An 18,156-nucleotide genomic window follows, 5' to 3' on the forward strand; every position below is an offset into this window, starting at 1 on the left:
GTATTGTCTACCTTTGCTCTCACCACAACCCCAGCTGAGAAAGGAGGAATCTGAGCATCAGAGGAGACTAGGGGCCTGGCCAGGGTCACACAGCACAGCCTGACTCCAAGATTTGGTTTACATGCTGCTCCTCCCATGGACCCCATGTCACCAGGCAAGGGCTTCTCCACCAGCTGGGACAGAGAAGGGAGCCCGGGGTGGAGCCCTGGGGGAGCACAGGACCTGGGACTCCCACTGGGCCTGGCCCATCCCTTCCTTGGCGTGAGGACTGGACTTGCTGCCAAGCAGGAATGTCCTTGCCTCAGCCCCCATCTCTCTGCAGCCTCGCTCAGCACACACTGCTGCCAAAGCCCCCAGAAGTGTGGGTGGATTGTGTTTAGAAAAGTCCCTAGGTATTTGCAAGGAAATCTCAAAATAAGATGGCGAGAGGGCATACTTGAGATTTTTTTTCTGAAGGGAGATGGATAAATCTGGCCAGAATTGAGAAGAGGGAGATTAAAGCTATGAAATGTTCTAGAAATGGAACAGGTTCGAATTGTGTCTCCTTGAGGTTGAGTCTTCCTTCTTCTCTGATGGCCAGCCCCAAATCACTGACAGTTTTCATGTCCTGCAGGCAAAGACCGCCCCTAGAGCCCACTGCCAGTGGGACACCTCCCCCTGGATGGCCATAGGCACCCCAAACTTAATCCACCTGTAACTGGACCCAGCATCGTCTCCTCAGCCCATGTCTACCTACCCTCCTGCCCAACCAGGAGCTCCGAGCCTCCTTCTTACTCTGGATAACCCATCACTCACGTTCTTAATTCTTCATCTGAAGTACTTCCCATCCCTCTCCCTTGCTCTCCACTCCATGAATTCAGCCTGAGTTCAGGCCACACTAACTGCTACCTGCATAACACAGCAGCCTCCTCTCTGCTGGGTTAATCTTTGATGATCTGTTACTCTCTTGCTCTACAAACCTCCATGACTCTGTCACCTCCGTGAGTTCTCAACTAGGGGATGTGACTCAGAATTAGCTGGGGTGCACATGGAAAATGCAGATGCCCTGGCCGAGCTCTACACCCCTGGACTCAGACTCTCAGGCTCCTCAGGCCATCTGGATGCCCACCTACTGAAGGCTGAGAACCCTTGGACCCCAGGTTTCAGACTCCTCAAGCTCCCTGTTCAGGATATTTGCACGGCCCCACCCTGACTCTATTGCCCCTCAGTGTTTAAGTCTGTCACATGGGGAGGGACCACTGAGTGTCAGCAGGAGGGTTGTGTAAGATCCTGAATGGAAGGGCTAGGCACAGGGGTTGCCACACAGGATGTTCCCGGGTGTCCCAGCCAACGGGAGTACCTTCCCTGTAAGAGACCTGTGGGACCTCGCCCGGCCCACTCTGTGTGCAGGACTCCAGCACTGTGACATCCCTTGCCTGCTCCGGAGCCTGTTTCCAATTACACCCACAGGCGGAAACTCCCGGAGCGAAGGCACAGCAACACCTAAGCCCCTGGGACCGGCCTGGCCTGGAACGTCTGATCCCGCCCGGGACAACACCGCACGCTTGCTCCAGCCCCTCCTGCTCCCTCGGCCCTCCTCCCTCAAGTCTTGGCTTTCCCCTGTCCTCGGGTCCTGGTCAGTGGCAGGGGTGACCAAAGAACCCCTTCCCATATGTGAATGTGTGGAAGTGAGGTGCCAGCACCCCTTTTGCAGGTGGGAACACTTGAGGTACAATCAGGCATTCTCAGCCACATTCCAAGGACACGGTACAAAGAGCAGTCTTCCCGAGGTCTCTGGTGCCATGCCTGGGATTCATGTGGTTACTTGTCTGTCCATCTCAGCCGCCACACCGGGGAGCCCCTCAGAAATGCCAGGAGAACTGGGAAATACCTCTCCCATTATCAAGCTGGACAAAGCACTTCCTTAGATGGAAACTCCAAATACTGTTTAGGAGAGACCTTGTTATAAACACAAAATCGACACTCGCTGAGAGGAGCTGGCAGAGAGCAAAGAATTCTGTGGTGAGCACTGGGGGGTAAGCTACCCTCTGTCCCCCAGAAAGTACTGGACAGGAGGGAAAGAGGCTGGACATCCTAGGAGCAGGAAGCCTGAAGAGGGGCCAGCTTAACCCGTGAGGGCCCTAGATAGACTTCAAGTCCCAGGCCCTCTTAAGGGCTCCCCTCAACCTGGAAAAATAGGACAGACTTGGAGAGGAAAAAGGACTGTTACACAGAGGGAGAGGGTGATAATGAAAACAGCTCTCTCTGCAGAGCCGGAGGAGTCTAACTGTGCTGAGGAATGCGGAGTAAATTCACCCATCACTCGATTTTTATTTTTCCCAGCTGGCTGAAGCGGCGTGGTGTGGGAGGTGTCTGGGGGAGGGCTGTGCTGAGTCCCCCAGCTGCTTGCTTCATTCTCCAGACTCTAGGATGTGCCTCCCCATCCCACTAGTCCCAGCTTGCCCTGGGACAACTAAACACACACACACACACACACACACATACACACACACACACACACCCAACCTAGCAAGTGTTTGGCTGACTCACTACATAAACAGGGTGTTGGGTTTTCTTTGTCTTTGCTTTGTGTTGAATGCTAGCCCTCCCCTACAAGCTCTAAAGTCCTCTGCATGGCTCAGAGGGTGCCGAAGACCAAACATTCCTCCAAGCCAGAGAAATGAATGGGGCAAAACAACGATCAGGTTATCTGGAGGGTTTTGTTCACTTGTTCCCTTACCTGAGCCTGGTCAGGGAATCTTAGAAGGCCCTATGTGGATAGGAAGTTGGGGAGACATTGTTATTCAGATGGGGAAACTGAAGCCCAGTGATAGGCTTGTGACTTGCCCAAGGTCACACAGCCAAAGAACAGCAAAGGGCCAGAACCTAGGTGTTTTGATTCACAAGCCAGCTGCCTCTGTATACCTCCTAGTTTCCCCATCTGTAAAATGGCAATCTTGCTCATTCCCTTCTTGTCTTTGGAGAACATGGTCAGGACTGCAGCCCACTTGTTTTCATACTCTGAGCTGAATCTTCAGGCTCAGGGTCTGCCAGTGCCCACTGCTCATAACCTTACCATGTGGTGAGTGGCTTCTGCCCTTTACCTGCCTGTGAACAGGGCAGCCTCACCTTCTACCCAGGAAAGAGGCTGCAGAGACATCAAGAGAAATCACTCCTTTGCTTTCATGCTTCACAAGCAGGGTCCTATCTCCCTCCTGCCCCTTACTAACCCCAGTCCCGTCCTCATCCTCACTGGGTCATTTCCAGAATGCTCTTAAGGGGCCCATGTTCTGACTGACCATTAGTGTTTGCTCTCTCCACATTCTGGATCTCACCCCTTTCGGGGGCCCTGTGACTTCATAATCAGAGTATCATTTATTGGGTACCTACCAGGTGCCAGGCGAGGTGTTAAACACTTTCCAGTCACGCTCTCCCTAACCTAGAGGTCATGGATGCGAAGTGTAGAAACCATTATTCTTCCCATATTTACAAGAGAGGAAATGTAGGCTCAGAGAGGTAAAGACGAAAGGTCACCTGGCTGAGAGGTGGAGGTGGGATTTGAACCCACGGGTGTTGGACACAGGAGCAGATCGTTTAAGCCACAACTGAAAACAGCTCAGGTCACTTCTGGAGACACGGCGTCCTCCAGAGAGTGCATCAAGCCCCTGGTAGGCAAGTGACCAGTTCGGTGGGTTCACTGGGGAGGGACTCTGGGTCCCCGCATGGCCTGAAAGCCTTAGCCCAAGGGCTGCTTCAAACCTAGGAGTCGCTGAGCAGCAGTTACCCAGGGGTCTGTCCGCGTGTGGGTCAGTCTTCCAAGCAAACTTTGAGCCAGCAATCCGGGCTCCCTCTGCTCAGCGCTCCTGGGAATCCCTACCCCCAGCATCTCCTGTCTGCGCCCCATCTCCCTGACCGTGGGATTTAGAGCTAACCGACATCCCACTCCGGACTGGGTCCCAGCACCCCTTCTTCAGGCTCCGGGTCCTAAACACCACTATCATCTCCAGCATTTCTTCCCCCACGCGCTCCTCTCCCAGGGTCTCGGCCCCAGAGCCTTCGGTGTTTTAAGACCAAGGTCTGGTCTCTCCTCCTCCAGGTCCAAGGCTCCCGGCCTAAGGCACCCTCTTTGGCGGGTACCCCCAGCCACAGCGCCCCCTCGCGCCCAGCTCCCCATCGAGCTGCGCCCGGGTCCGAGGGCCGTGCGTACCTTACTGTCGGCGCGCGCCGAGCCCACGCGCAGCAGCAGCAGCGGCAGCAGCAGCAGGGGCAGCGGCCGGGGCCGGGGCGGGAGGGTGTCCGCGGCCATGGCGGGACGGGCACGGTGGGCACAGGCGGCCGGGCGCGGACGCTGGGAAGCTCTGGCTGCCCTGCGCGCTCCGAGCCGCCGCCAGCTCTGCCCGCGCGGCGCGCCCCGCGCGGGCCCGCCCGCCGCTCCCCGCCCCATGCCCCCTCCCGCGCCTCTGGGGGGCGGAGCCAGGGTGGAAGGGGGCACCCCGCCCCGCCTGGCGGGCTCGCTGCGGGGCCTCTTTGCCACTGGGCTGCTATCCAAAGCGCATCCCTGCAGGGACACAAAAAAGGGTCTTATCCGGAGCCCGCAGGAGCAGCGGGGGCAGTAAGAGCCGCGCGGATTCCCCGCACTTCTGAGATGCGGGACCTTGGGCGTGTCTCTTCACCTCTTTGAGCCTCAGTTTCCAGTCCGTAAAATGGGGAAAATAATGCTTTCCTTTCGGAGTGGTGTGAAGTCAGACGCGTGGAGTTTCCAGGGCGAGCGAGCATTTGAGCGCTCCAAACACCGCGACACCACCAGCTTTCACCTTCTCATGGTTCAGACCGCTCTCTCCCTCATTTCCATTTCTTCCTCCCTCCAAGATCCCCCCCGTCAACCCCCAACCGAACTCCAGTATCTCCTACCCTTTAAATACCCTTCCGCTTCCTCATCATCTGGGACATAGCGCCTCATCTCTAATTCCTAGGCAGCAAAGCTTTCCCAAGGGGCAGTCTGCAGTCGCCACTGCTCCGGGGCCCTGCCCATCTCCTCGCTCCAGGGGTCTTCGGGCTCACTGTGGAAATGCCTTGTTGCGGTCCCCGGGACCTCCTGTAACCGAACCCAGCGCGGCACCTCCTTACCCTCCCAGGATCCACAGCTCTTGATCACGCCTCCTCCTCAAACCCTCTCCTCTCTCGCTTTCGGATTTCCCCTTGTATCTCACCCGGGCTCCTTCTCAATTGCTTTAGCGAGTCCTTCCACCTCTGCACACCCCGGGGGGCCTGACCCCTTCTCTTTTCTCTCTGCCCTATCTCTGTAGGTGATCCCCCCTAGCCCAAGATAGGGTATGCACTTGTGTCTATTTATTTACCTGACCTTGTAAACTTCAAATGCTCAAAAAGTAACATTTACTTGTGCCTCGAATGTTGCTACCTCCAGTTCCACCCTCCTCCTCTCAAACACTTCCCCCTCACACACACTCCTCCCTCTTCATTTCCTTCATAGAATTTCTCACTCTGTGAAACTATCTTTCTATTTGGTGTTTCTTTGCTTCATTGGTGTCTTCTCTTGTGGGAGAGAAATAAAGCCACCAAGTGCACATATTTTGTCCGTGAGCAGCTAGCTCAGTGGCCTGAGTGTGGTCGGGGGAAACAGCAGCCTTGGCATCACCTGGGAACTTGTTAGAAATGCAAATTCTCAGATCTCACCCCAGACCTAATAATGGGGGAAACTGCAGGGGTGGGGCCCTGGAATCTGTATTTTAACAAGTCCTCCAGGGGATTTAAGGTTTTCCAACCACTGGCCTAGTACAAGGTCTGATGCACTATAACTCAGCTGACTTAAAGAATCATGTGCAGTAGGTGTTCAGTACAAATTAGCTTCTTTCATTAACTAGAGGTCCCCTGGGGAGGTGTCAAAACCAGGGCTAGATTAATGTAAAAAACATATAATGGTGTGTTTTTATGTGCACAGACTATCTGAGAATGGATGCAATAAATCGGCACGGAAGTTATTGCTAAGAAGGGAAACCAGCTGTTGAGGATCAGAGTAAGGAGAAAGGCTTACTTTCAATGAACATTTTTTTTTTTTCATCGTGGGTCCTATCTATTCAGATAATAGACAAGATGTACTTAAAATAAATAACATGGCAGGGGGTTCCCTTTCCCAGCTCTTTCTCCCCATGCTGCCTGGCTATGACTCTGGCTAGGAGGTCCTGGAAGAGCAAGGCTGCTGTCGCCAGAGAATTCTGCCCTCTGCTGGCTGTTTCCCCATATGACCCCATGGTTTCGCACGGTTTCCTCCTTTCCACCCTTCTCTCCTGCCCCTCTCTCAGTGAGTGGGCTCCAGTCACAATGGATTTTCTGTTCCAAATCAGCTTCAGGACCTTTTTACATGCTGTTCTTTGCAGCCAAAATGCTCTCTCGCCGCCCAGTCTGACTCACTCCTACTCATCCTTCCCATCTTATTTCAATGCTCCTTATCCCAAAAAGCCTCCCCTGATGAGCCCTGGACCAAAATGAGCCCTGTCAAACACTCCCATAACACCAGGAACTTCTAAGGGTGTTCTGTTGTAGCACTTATGTGCAGTTCTGGATTAGTGTGATTATTTGAGTCTGTCTCCCCCACCACAGGGCAAGGACCCCACAAGGGGGCTCAAACCTGTCCTGCTCTTAGCTGTATCCCTGTTTTATCTTGTCTTCTGCTGTTGGCCTCTGGACCACTCCCCACAGGTCCCTCCTTATTCTTAGTTTCCTTTCTAGCTCTTCCGTCATGAATTCTGCTGTAGTTGGGAGTCTTTTTCATTTCTCTGTCTTGTCTGTTTCCTCATTTGTAAATTTGGGGCAAAGTACTGACTTTTCAGGATTGCTGCGGGATGTTGGTGGGAAAAGGCTCTGTAGTAGGTGCCAGACACATAGTAGATGCGTACCTCACAGGATCTATACACTTAGGACAGTGGCTAGGGGCTCAGTTCACCATTATTCCCCTCACCTTTCTTAATTTTATGATAGTTGATTCTTCCCAAGAAGTATTTTCAGAAGAGCAGTATCTGGGGATTAGGACCACTCTTTATGCTGGTTACAATAGTAACAGGTCCCATTTACAGGCCCGTTAATTGCTTTGCATGTATCATTTTATTTAATTCTTGTAAAAATCCTCTGAGGCAGCTAGTATTATAATCCCTCACCTTTAAGAACCAGGACTTTGAAGCTTGGGGTTGTTGGGGTTATAATGACGAGAAGAAAGGGGTTTGACTAGTCAGGGAGCTCCAGGAAGGCTTTCAGAGGAAGAGACAACAGCTGGTCTGAGGAGGAAGAGTTGTTTCTAAGGGCTGAACTGGAGTGTCTGGCTGAACTCTTTTGCCCACCTTTGAGAGCTAGTCTAGAATCTTTGTCCACCAATGAAACCCTAGGACTGCAGGAGGTTTCTGCAGTGACATTTAGCCCCTAAGTGGAACTCCAAGGAAGGGGCATTCACTACCTGCAGAAGCCTATGATAGAAAGGGAAGTTCTGGCCCTGGGAAGGCTGCATGTCCTAATGCATTTTAGAACCCAGAGTAGAGGGTATGGCTCAGAGGGCCCATCTCCTCTGTTCCCTGTCCCCACCCAACACATGCGCTACGGGCTCTCCTCCCCCTCTAGGGCTGGGGAATGGTAGTGGGGAAGCAGAGAGATCATTTCTCACAGTCCACAGGGAGCTCAACAGAGCTACAGAGACAGAGCCATAAGGGAATACAGAAGGGATCTAGATGTCCCCTGGTGGGAGGTATTAAGGACCATGTGCCTGAGGAGATATTTGGACAGGACTTTGAAAAATGAATAAAGGTTTGGGAGTGGGGTGAAGCGAGCAGCATGTCAGCTGGAAGGAACTAAGGAGTTGTGTTCTGGTGTCTGACCTACTGGGTTTGGAATCCCCATCTCTGCTGGGCGACTTCCTCAGTGTATGATAGGTACAATACTGGAGCTACCTCAGAGTGGGTGTAAGGTTTAGACAACATAGCGTTAATGTAAATCTCTCAGAACAGTGGCCAGCACAGACTAAAGAAGCAGTACAGGTTAACTAATACTGTTGGTAAGAAACCGGCAAGTGTGGAAGTGTTGCAAAACATCCTGCGTAGTAGACGACAGAAGGGGTGTGATGAGAAATGTGAGCTGGGGTCAGACTAGACAGGAATGTAAATGCCAGATGAGGACTTTTAAAAAATTAAGGAATGACAGTAGAGCTAACGGATTAGTGGGGCGGGGTAGGGAGAGAGCGGGAAATGGGCAGCCAGTAAGAAAGCCACAGCATAACCCAGAAGAGCACAGGCGGGCAGCCCATCAGTGTTCTTTGTCTTCAAACTGGCCAGGTGGGACTTAGACCTTGGGCGACAGCCGCAATGAGTCCTTCCATGAGAGTGTGGCCGAAGGCGGATGCCCTCGCAGGCCCAGAGGCTGGGAGCCGCGCGCCACCTCGCGGCCGCAAGAGGTGGACTCAACCGAGAGCCACAGAGACTGCAAAATCCAGGAAACTGAGGCGGGAGCAGGGAAGGGGCTTGAGGATCTTCCAATTGGACCCCATCTCTATTTTCCAATCCCTTTTACAGATAGGGAAAGTGAGAAATTAAGAATTAGAAGGATGGGTGAAGAGCCTCTCAAACCTAGAACTTCAAGAAACCAGGAGTTAAAGACTCTCGAGAGTTTCTTTAATGGCATCAATGGCCTCGAGCTCAGTTTGCCATTCTATTCTACCGGCAGGCGGAAAATGAAAGAGGAGGAAACTTTAGTCTTTCCCGCCCACCCGGAGGTAAAGACTTTAAAGAATACCCCGGAAAGCAGAGTTTTATAGATTCCATTTGCATACGAACGCAGTCACCTCGAGTTAAACTCCGGTCCTTTAATCTCGGGTCCAATTTGTCCCGAAGCCGCGGAGGAAGGGCCCCGTGAATATCCCCAAACTCCGCCCCACCCTAGCCCCGCCCACTGGGCTGGGCTTCGATGCACGTGCTCACCCGCCTCCTTCGCGACCCACCTCCTAGGAAAGACTCATTGTCGAGGAGGGGGGACACGGAGAGTCGTAGGAAAGGTTGACCATAGATAAATCACAATAAAGAAAAGCCTTAAAATAATCTTCATTGTATTTTTCCAGGGAGTTTTTATCAGGGTTCGTGATCTTTAGGGGCCTTCGATATCCTTTCTACAGGGTCGCTTATCTTTCTTCGCATCCCTTCAGTTGGTGGAGTCCCGCGTGGACGGCCTCGCGGGGCGGACTCCAATACCCAGCGTCCCCCGCGGGGCCGTGCGTGGCAGCGGCGCGTGACGTCGGGGGAGGGAGCTGGCCAGTGCTGAGGGGGCGCGGCGCGCAGGGGCAAGGAGCCGGGTGGCTCGGGGCCCAGAGAGCGCGGTGGCCCGGAGCCCGCGGGCCCCTGACAGCCCCCTCCCCCTGGCGGACGACGACGACGACGGCGACGGCGCCGGTCATGGCGGAGCAGCGAACCGAGCGCGGGCCCTGAGCACCACCGCATGGAGCGGGACGAACGGCCGCCTAGCGGAGGGGGAGGTGGCGGGGGCTCCGCGGGGTTCCTGGAGCCGCCCGCCGCGCTCCCTCCGCCGCCGCGCAACGGTGGGTGAGGGGCGTGCAGAACCCGGGCCCAGCTGGAACCGGTCCCCTGTCTCCTACCCCAGGGATCGCTTCTCAGCCTTTCCTGCTCTTTCTCCGGGAAGCCGCAGCGGCCCCGGGTCCCCTCGGTGTGGACCTTCACCTCGGCGCCCCTCAAGCGCGGACCTCCCTTTCCTCCCCTGTCCTACGGCGCGGACCTTCCCCTCCCTCCCCGTTCCCTTCAGCGCGGATCCTCCCCCTGGCCAGTCCCCTCTACCCCGACCTTCATTTCCCCCTCCCCCCGGCCCCTCTGCAGTGGCCTCCCCTCCCCCGTCCCCTCTGCGCGAATCCTCCCCCCTCCCCCCAAGTCCCTTCATCGCGGACCCCTCTCCCTCTTCTCCGTCTTCTCTGCGCCTAGCCCTCCGCTTCCCCTGGGTCCCCTCAGCACCGATTCTCCCCCGGCCCCCCACCTTGAGTCGCGTCGTTGGGGGCTTCCCTTCCCCCTCGCGTCCCCTCAGAGGGTCCTTTCAGCGCGGAGCCCTCCTTTCCCCTCCAGTCCTTTCTGTGCTCACCCACGCGGGTCCCTCCTTCCTCGCCCTGTCCACGCGACACCACACCCTCGTCCTCTCGGTTCTCTGTGCTCCACACCTTTTTGGAGCCTCTGCAGTCCGGAGCTTCCTGTGGCCCCCGCACCCCACTACTGCGAACCTCCACTTCTGCGCCGACCCCCAGATCGTTAGCTACCCTCCCAGCGTCTCCTTTTTTGGACCCCTCGGTGCCTGCTCCGCACCCGATTTCGCTCTGCTCCTTCCTCGCTCAGCTCTAGGCGACGACTTTCTGCTGGCTTAGATCTCGGGTCCGACCGTGTTGCTGGGGACACCTGTCTCTCCGTCTACCGACCGGTCCTGGTCGGCACTTGTCCCACCTCAGTTCTCCTCGTCCCTCTCGCGGTCTCGGACCGCAGACCGAGAATTCCTCCCTTGGCCCAGCCTTTCTCCTACCGTTCTCCCCTTGCCCCCAGGTCCCGGCCAAGTCCTCAGGTTCCTCGGGTCTGTCTCTGGGGCTGCCCTGTCCTACGCCCCCTGGACCCCTCTCCCTGCGGGATGTTTTATTTGTATCTGTTTGATATTTTTCCCCTCGGTGTTTGCCGGGGAATGTTTTTATTGGTAACGTGTAAGGAGCTTTTGTGAGGTCGTAAAAGGTGAACTTTTGAACTTGGAAAGCGCCCTGGAGCAATTAGCGCAGGCGATAGCCCCGGGAGGCCTGCATTACAAAGGGTGCTCGTACGGGCCGGCAAACGCTCCGGCTGCAAACCCGATTTATTTATTTATTTGCCCTGCCTTCCACCTTTCACATCTCCTCATTTCCGAATAAAGGGCAGGCTCTCGCAGATCGTGCCTCCTCTCCTCCCTGCGCCATAAACTCGCAATTCTCTTAAAGATCTAGGACCGAACAGTGTCTAACAAGTAACAGATTTCAAATTGAATGCAAACACCCAGGACAGTTAGGAGGCACTAAAAATTAATTGCTTCAGCAAGATTCTCAATCAGGATAGTGACCTGGCAGGTGTGAGGAAAGTAACCTGAATATAGGTCACTTAGGCACCCGATTGTCGAATGAATGAGAAGCTATGAGAGAGGCATCTTGGGGTGGATCTGCACCCTTCATACGTTTATTGCCAATTCAGTAGATCTGCATTTTTACCAGTTAAGGGAAAAGTCTGTTTAGAGGAGAGCCTGGTTAACTTCACTTGATGTTGCTGACCAAAGAGTGATATGTTTTTAAAGCTCTTGTCCTTTTTTAAGATGTCTGTGATGTGTGGTATCTAGGTGGCTGGCAGTCCCGTGGGATGTCTTTGGAGACTAATTTCAGAATGTGAACATGTTTGAGATCAATAAAATCCGGTGTCACAAAGGAGGAGGCTGGAATCCAGTTAGGGTAGAAGGAGACAGTATCATAGGAACAAAGGGTTTCTTTAATGCTTTTGACTTTTTAAGCTTTTTAAGTGGAGATTTGATTTGGTATTAATGTGTGAATGCAAATCTTGATCTAAAATTTACCGTGCTGATAATCTACCCACGCCCCAGATCTTATAGTCTACATTAGTGTATTTTCATAATGCCTTTCTGTTTGTGTATGCTTCCTGTACCCACCTGTGCATAGTTGGATTTTACTGTAGACTTCAGTTCTACATGAGAATATTGTTGGAAGGGAAACCTAGGAACTGCGTTTGTTATTAATTATTCATTAGTACATTTTAAAGAACTCAATGGTAATTTTAATTCTTAATCAAATTTCCCATTCATAGTCTCATTTCCTCAATTCGTCAGAACCATTTAAAATAATGTTATCGAGCAATCCATTTTGGCTAAGGTGGCTTTTACTACTTTACATCAGTCCTGTTTAGTGCTACAGATTTTTTTTTTTAATTGAAAACTGTGGGACTTTTGGCAGTTTGATGAGCTTAAAAAATACATTAAACATTACACTGTTGTGGGATGCTTCATTTTTCAGTGTAAAAATGAGCAGCGTCCTGTTTTACAATTTGTTCTTTATCTCTAATAACTTAATATGCTCTCAGAATTACCACACTCCCTGCCCTCCAAAAAAGGGAAAGTTTATCTTTGGAATGGTGGGGATTTTTTTTTCTTTTATACTTCTTCATTGACATTTTTCTCTAAAAGTAAATGAAACTGCTTAAGTTCTACGAAAAAATGAATTCTGACTTTTTACCTTACTTGACTGATTTTCATTTTGTATGAAATATTTGCAATAGATAGCTATCTAAATAGGAGGTCTGTTGGTTTGTGTCATGAAGAAATAACTGTAGGTGGAATTTTAGAAATGTTTTCCTGCCGGAAACGCCATTGATGCTGAATTTACAGTCCTTTAAGTGGTTTTTATTATTCCATTGGAACACAGTTGCTTGCCTTTTGATGCACCATCACCTTTCCAGGAATTTCTCGTGCTGACTGCGCTAGATGTTTTCAGTCATTGCTTGTAGGTTTTCATAACAAAAATGAACCCATTTAGTCATAATAGAGGACTGCTCCCTCTTGGGATTTCAGAGGAAGATGGTTTGAGGGAGTATGTGCTGAATATTGCATTTGTTCATTTTATTTTAAGAGAATAGGGGAGTAGACTTTTAAATTAAATATTTCAAGCAGAGGAAGGTTATAAGCCATTATCAGTAATTAATATCACAGCTTTTATAATTAGCTGGGAGTTCACTAACATCCCTTTTTTCTGCTATGATTATGCCATCCAAATATTTATCCCTGAAAAAAATTAATGAATATTTTCCATGACAATTTCAGTTTTGTGACTTTAAAAATTAAGTTAATTCTGAGTACCTTAGACTTTTCTACTTTAATTTAAAAAGATGCATAATATAGTATTGTTGTTTTTAGAACAAACAACGCACAATTTTTTTTAGTAGGTTTCCAAAGAACACTGAAAGGCAGTAGTGAACATTGCTGGTTTTAAACAGTTGAGATGTGAGATGACCACATTTCCAATCTTAGATTTACCATCTACCAATTTTTTTTCTGAGTATTTCTGTTCCATGTAATCAAAATATGATCATGACATGCTTCCTAAGTCATTCTGAATTCTATGGCAAAAAGGTGTGTGTATGTGTGTGTGCGCGCGTGCATGTGTTAGCACATTAAAGGGAGTTGAGGAGGAGGGAAGGAGCTAATGAAAAAAAAAACTCTTGCATTTCCTAAAGGATGCCCAAATGATGTTTTCCCATATTTTATTTACAATTTCTTGGTTTCTCATTTTTTTTCCTCCCTTTTTTCCTTGGGTTATGGGACAAAGGTAAGAAATAAACTTTAGATTAATAAAACCTAATTTTAGGTTAGTGGCGGATGGAAGGTAGAAATCCCAACTGATACTTAGTAAGGGAAGTTTTTTACACTACTTGTAGTGTTTGTTGTGCAAGTTGGCTTTAAATTGCTAATGATGTTTGGCTTGCTTGGGGGCTTGGGGCTATGTAAGTGAGTTTCATCTGAGTTTCATCCTGTATTAAGACACCATTGCTCCGTTTCTATAACAAGGTAGATATTTATTGGTTAGTGTTCAATAAATTGGTCCATTAATGAATTGTGTTCAGATGGCAAATTCTGGCTTCAGAATTCGGGATAGCACCTTCGGCATATGAGACACTATTTTTAACATGCTCATCTAGATCTTGGCATTGTCTTAATGTTTTGTTTTTATGCTTATTTTTGTGTTGTAGCCAAGTTAAGTGACAATTCTCTGTGTAGGTGTTTTTTTCCATGTATGTAATTAGGTTGAAAGTTAAATTTGGGGAGATACCTTTTAAGAGTAAATTTTATATTGTTGGTCAGATCTATCCTTTCAAAGTAGTAGAGTAAAAATGTCTTATTTTGTATGAACCAGTCATTTATGTGAAAAAAGGTCATAGGGAAATCAAAGTTCTAAATCAACAGATAAAGCTTGCATTTCAACAGAGAATAAAAGTGTCCTTGAAACAATTTTAAACAGAAGGTAGCTATTGAATATGCCCACACAAGTAGTGATCTAATATACCCAACTCTTTGTATACTTGGAAAGTATTTCTAAAACCAGCAAATTGTGAAAGAAAATATTTTCTTTCAAACTTTCGTATTAAGGTCAACTTTTTCCTGGCTCAGGTAATTTCTTACGGGTTTATGGATGCCATTGATTGATAACTAAGGTTTAGAAATACCAGAATTATTAGAAGTCGGCAAGAAGTACTGAGCAGGTAATTCTTTTTCTGGTGTTGAGCCCCTGTTAGAGCTGAAGTTTCAGTTTCTTGTGAGCTTAATCTTAAAATAAAAAAAATCTCTGGATATAACTTTGATGTACAGTATAGAATCAAGCCCAGTCTGCTATTGCTTGTTCTCTAATATGGCTTGTCTTTACAGAAAAGAAAAGTTTGTTAGATCTTAATTTCCTTGAAAATGGAAAATCAAAAGAAACCCGTTTTGAGATGTCTAACTGCTTTTAAGTGTGGTTTAGAACTAACTGTAGAATAGAAAACTTTATTTTAAAGACTAAAACATTTCCTACTTTATTTTGTTCTTTCCTTATTACCTGCTGTTAAACAGTAGCCTGCATAGAACAGCTTCTCAAAGAAACAGATTTTTTTCTCTGGTTACTATTATTTAAATAAAACTTTACTATGTAACCCAGTAATTCTAATTAGCAGTGATTTAGTTGGGGAGAGAACCAGGATTTCCTCAGCTGGCTGTTGGGGAGCCGAATTGCTTTTTACCCCACCCCCAGCTGCACCAAATCTTTTGATCCCTAAGCTACAGTGGTTGTCATTTGAGAAAGCAAACTGAGAGAAAATAAGTTGTGAAAATAGCCTACTTTGAGGCTTCATTTGCATTTCGGAATTTTTGTTTAAAAAAAAATTATAGGAATAATTGAACCTCCAAAATTTATCTTGAAGGGAGCAAACTAACCGAACTCTTGTGCCTAAGTAAAAAATTCCTGTATTTCTTTAAAAATGCATTTTCTTAAACATCTTGGGAATATTTTAATATCAACAATCACTATTTCAAAAGAGAAGTGATCCTAATTATAAATTCACAGGGGGCATTCAAGTATTTTGAATTTTTTGAGATTGCACGTTTGGGAAAAACAAAAGTTAGCTCTTATGAAGTGTAACCATTTTCATCAAGGTAGTTCGTGGAGCATTATAATAAGTTCAAAAAAAGAATCACAAATTCTTATGTCATACTAAGTCAATTCTACAATTCGTTTTATTAAGAGTTAACTTTAAAAAAGTATCTTCAAATGATGAGGTCTTCAGGTCCTAATTTTGAACTGTACACCCTTCAATTTGTTTACACCAGAGAAGCTATTCAAGCATAAACCACAGATGGCAGTAGTAGGATATTTTTCTATTTTCTGGAAAGATTCTTGCCTTTAAGTTGGTGTCGATTCTGTGGGCACTATTGATAAGTCAGCTGGCAAGTGTAATGTTTCCCAAACCAATTCCCCAGGCAGCAACATGTAATGTATTCTGGAAACAAATCCTGGTGGTTTGATTTGAAGATGCATTCTGTGGGTGGTTTCAACCAGAACAGTGACTTTGCTCTCATTGTCAAAGTGAGAAATTATAAAAAGAATTTGATAATAGGGATGGAGGGAATTGTTTGCATAATAAGCGCTAGCTCATTGGAACTGTAGTGATGGTATTAGAAAGGATGAATCAAATGTAGATACTTGCTTGAATAACTGTTTGTGTTGGAAATGATTTATAATTCACTTTAAAATATACTCAAGAGTCATATTTGAGAGAAATGAACAACTAAATTCTTCATGTGGAAGAGGTAGATAGTCTTCTCAGCTTTTTATTTCCAACTCTTGTGCTTCATAGTATCAGGTAATTTTAGATTTGTCTGTAAAAGCAGTTCAGAAGTCTCTAAGTGGTTTCTGCTTGCTCTTTCAATCCATCATTGTATTGTCAAAATTTGTATTTTTAATTTTTTCCTCTAAAACCACTGAAAAAGGATGTAATTGATTAAACAGATTTTTAAACTTCCTGTGATAGTTCCTTTAAATGCAAGGGAAACAGAGGTATGATCCCATAGTTTAAGACTCAGGAAACATTACAGTAACAAATCTGTGCCGAAATGGAGAGACTAATTCGGTGAAGGGAACTAGCTTAACCTGTATAAAGTTTTCATTAAAAAAATTAATTTTAACTCATGCACTCATTTCATTTGTGAAGCCATGTCATCTTGGAATGATTAAAAATTCAGACTTGATCATTTTTATTAATTCCTTACACTCTACTGGATTGGATGCACTGTTCATTTTACCACAATTAAATCCAGTCTATGCAATTTAGTTTTTCTCTCACTAAAGAAAAAGAGAACACAATTCTCTGAAATCTTACATACTTTTTATCCTACTTATCTCTTGCCTTTTAAATTTATAAATGAATAATGACATAGTACTCAGTCGGCTTTTATTTTCTACCATTCATCATTTGTGTATCATTCTTTATTGGATTGTTTTAGACTTCATCTCTTCCCACTTATTTGAACCATTAAATTAGTTATTTACTGTATTATCTAAATCAATAGTTTTCAAATTGTGGTTCATGAACCTCTGTGTGTGTGTGTGTGTGGGGGGGGGGGGTTGTCCCTGACACCCTTTCAGGAGGCTCTTGAGTTCACAATTACTTTTATAATCTGACATTGTTTGCCTTTTTCACCATGTTGTAATTTGCACTAATGTTGCAAAAACAATGGCGAGTACAAACTGTTGGAGTCTTAGAAATCAAGGCACTAAACTATATAGTAGTAGTCATTGTATTCTTCACGTTCATATGCTTATATAACAAAAAAAGCCATTTCACTTAAGAATGTCCTAGGTGAAGTAGTAAAAATGATTAATTTTATTAAATCTTGACCTTTGAGCACACTTGTTTTTGATATTCTATGACAAATACAAAGCATTTTTGCTGTGTACCAAAATAGAATAGTTGTTTTAAGGAAAAGTGCTTGTGTGATTCATTATAAACTAGCTGCTTTTTGACACCATTTTTGCTTAAAAGTACAGTCGGCCAACTATGGTCTGTTCAGATTTGGGTATATGGCAGACCATTTTTTTGAAAATGAACAGTGAGCCTGTTACTCCAAGGAAGACCGACAATATTTGTTGCTAGTGAATAAAATTTGAACTTTCAGACAACAATTAGCATTTCGGAAATCTTGTACCTGTCACTTAGAGATTGACAGCTTCCTAATACTTAAAGCCTTTTCTGATGAGACCGATGGTGATATTAACAAATATGATTTTTCGATATTGTGTAATGAAATGTCAACATTTTGAAGATCACCTTATTTCAGTGAAGCAATATTTTCCAAATCACTAGGTATATGATATTACAGAATCCTACATGGATAAAAGATCTGTTCAAAATGTCCTATAGACCGATATATTTTAATGTGACAGAGTACACAATGTTCATTGATAAGGTTTTAGATTTCACATTGAACTAACCTTTAAGAAACCAGCACTTACTAAGGTGTGTTATCAAAGAAAAACACCTACAATTATTTTAATAAGCAAATATTTCTTCCTTTTCCAAGTATAAATCTGTGTGAGGCCAGATTTCCTGTCTCTGTTCTTCAGCCAAAATAGTATATCACAACTGAATGCATATAGGAGAATCTAGCTGCTAGAATTAAGCCGTATATTAAAGAGATTAGAAAAATATAAACGATGCCACTTTTCACTACTTTTTTGTTTTTGTTTTTTCGAAAATATATTCTCAATAAAATTATATTATGTATTTTAATATGTGATGGGTTAAGACCACTCAGACCAAAACATGTGAGAACCCTTGTTCTAAATGAACTAACTATGGTATAAGGAAATAGTAACTTCACCAGGTAGTATTATTAGTACTCAATTACTTTGGGTTTTTCTTTTGTTTTCTTTTTCTTTTTTCCTTCATCAAAAGGCTACAGAGGAAAAAAAAAATAAAATGAGTTCATATCATTTAAGTTTTCTTTGCATGAGACTAAATGAGGTGTGTCATAGTTCATCCTCACTGAATTCTCTGATAAGACTTTTGTTACCTGCTACATGAAACCTGTTGC

The 18,156-nt window shown here is 46.6% G+C and overlaps 2 protein-coding genes across 4 annotated transcripts in view; one reads left to right on the forward strand and one right to left on the reverse strand.

Moving 5' to 3' along the window:
• The window catches only part of OLFML2A (olfactomedin like 2A), a 28,024-nt gene extending 23,646 nt beyond the window's left edge, over window positions 1–4,378 (reverse strand). Inside the window, exon 1 of the mRNA XM_016137416.2 lies at window positions 4,187–4,378. Within this exon, the coding sequence (XP_015992902.2) occupies window positions 4,187–4,285 (99 nt within the window). The 5' untranslated portion in view covers window positions 4,286–4,378. The remainder of the gene's footprint in view (window positions 1–4,186) is intronic.
• Window positions 4,379–9,288: 4,910 nt separating this feature from the next.
• Window positions 9,289–18,156, forward strand: part of NR6A1 (nuclear receptor subfamily 6 group A member 1) — a 183,938-nt gene continuing 175,070 nt past the window's right edge. For all 3 annotated transcript variants that reach the window (XM_016137417.2, XM_016137418.2, XM_036218400.1), the window contains exon 1: window positions 9,289–9,565. In XM_016137417.2, the coding sequence (XP_015992903.1) occupies window positions 9,466–9,565 (100 nt within the window). In that variant the 5' untranslated portion in view covers window positions 9,289–9,465. The remainder of the gene's footprint in view (window positions 9,566–18,156) is intronic.

This window comes from Rousettus aegyptiacus, unplaced genomic scaffold (assembly GCF_014176215.1).
Source record: "Rousettus aegyptiacus isolate mRouAeg1 unplaced genomic scaffold, mRouAeg1.p scaffold_m13_p_3, whole genome shotgun sequence".
NCBI classification, from domain to species: domain Eukaryota; kingdom Metazoa; phylum Chordata; class Mammalia; order Chiroptera; family Pteropodidae; genus Rousettus; species Rousettus aegyptiacus.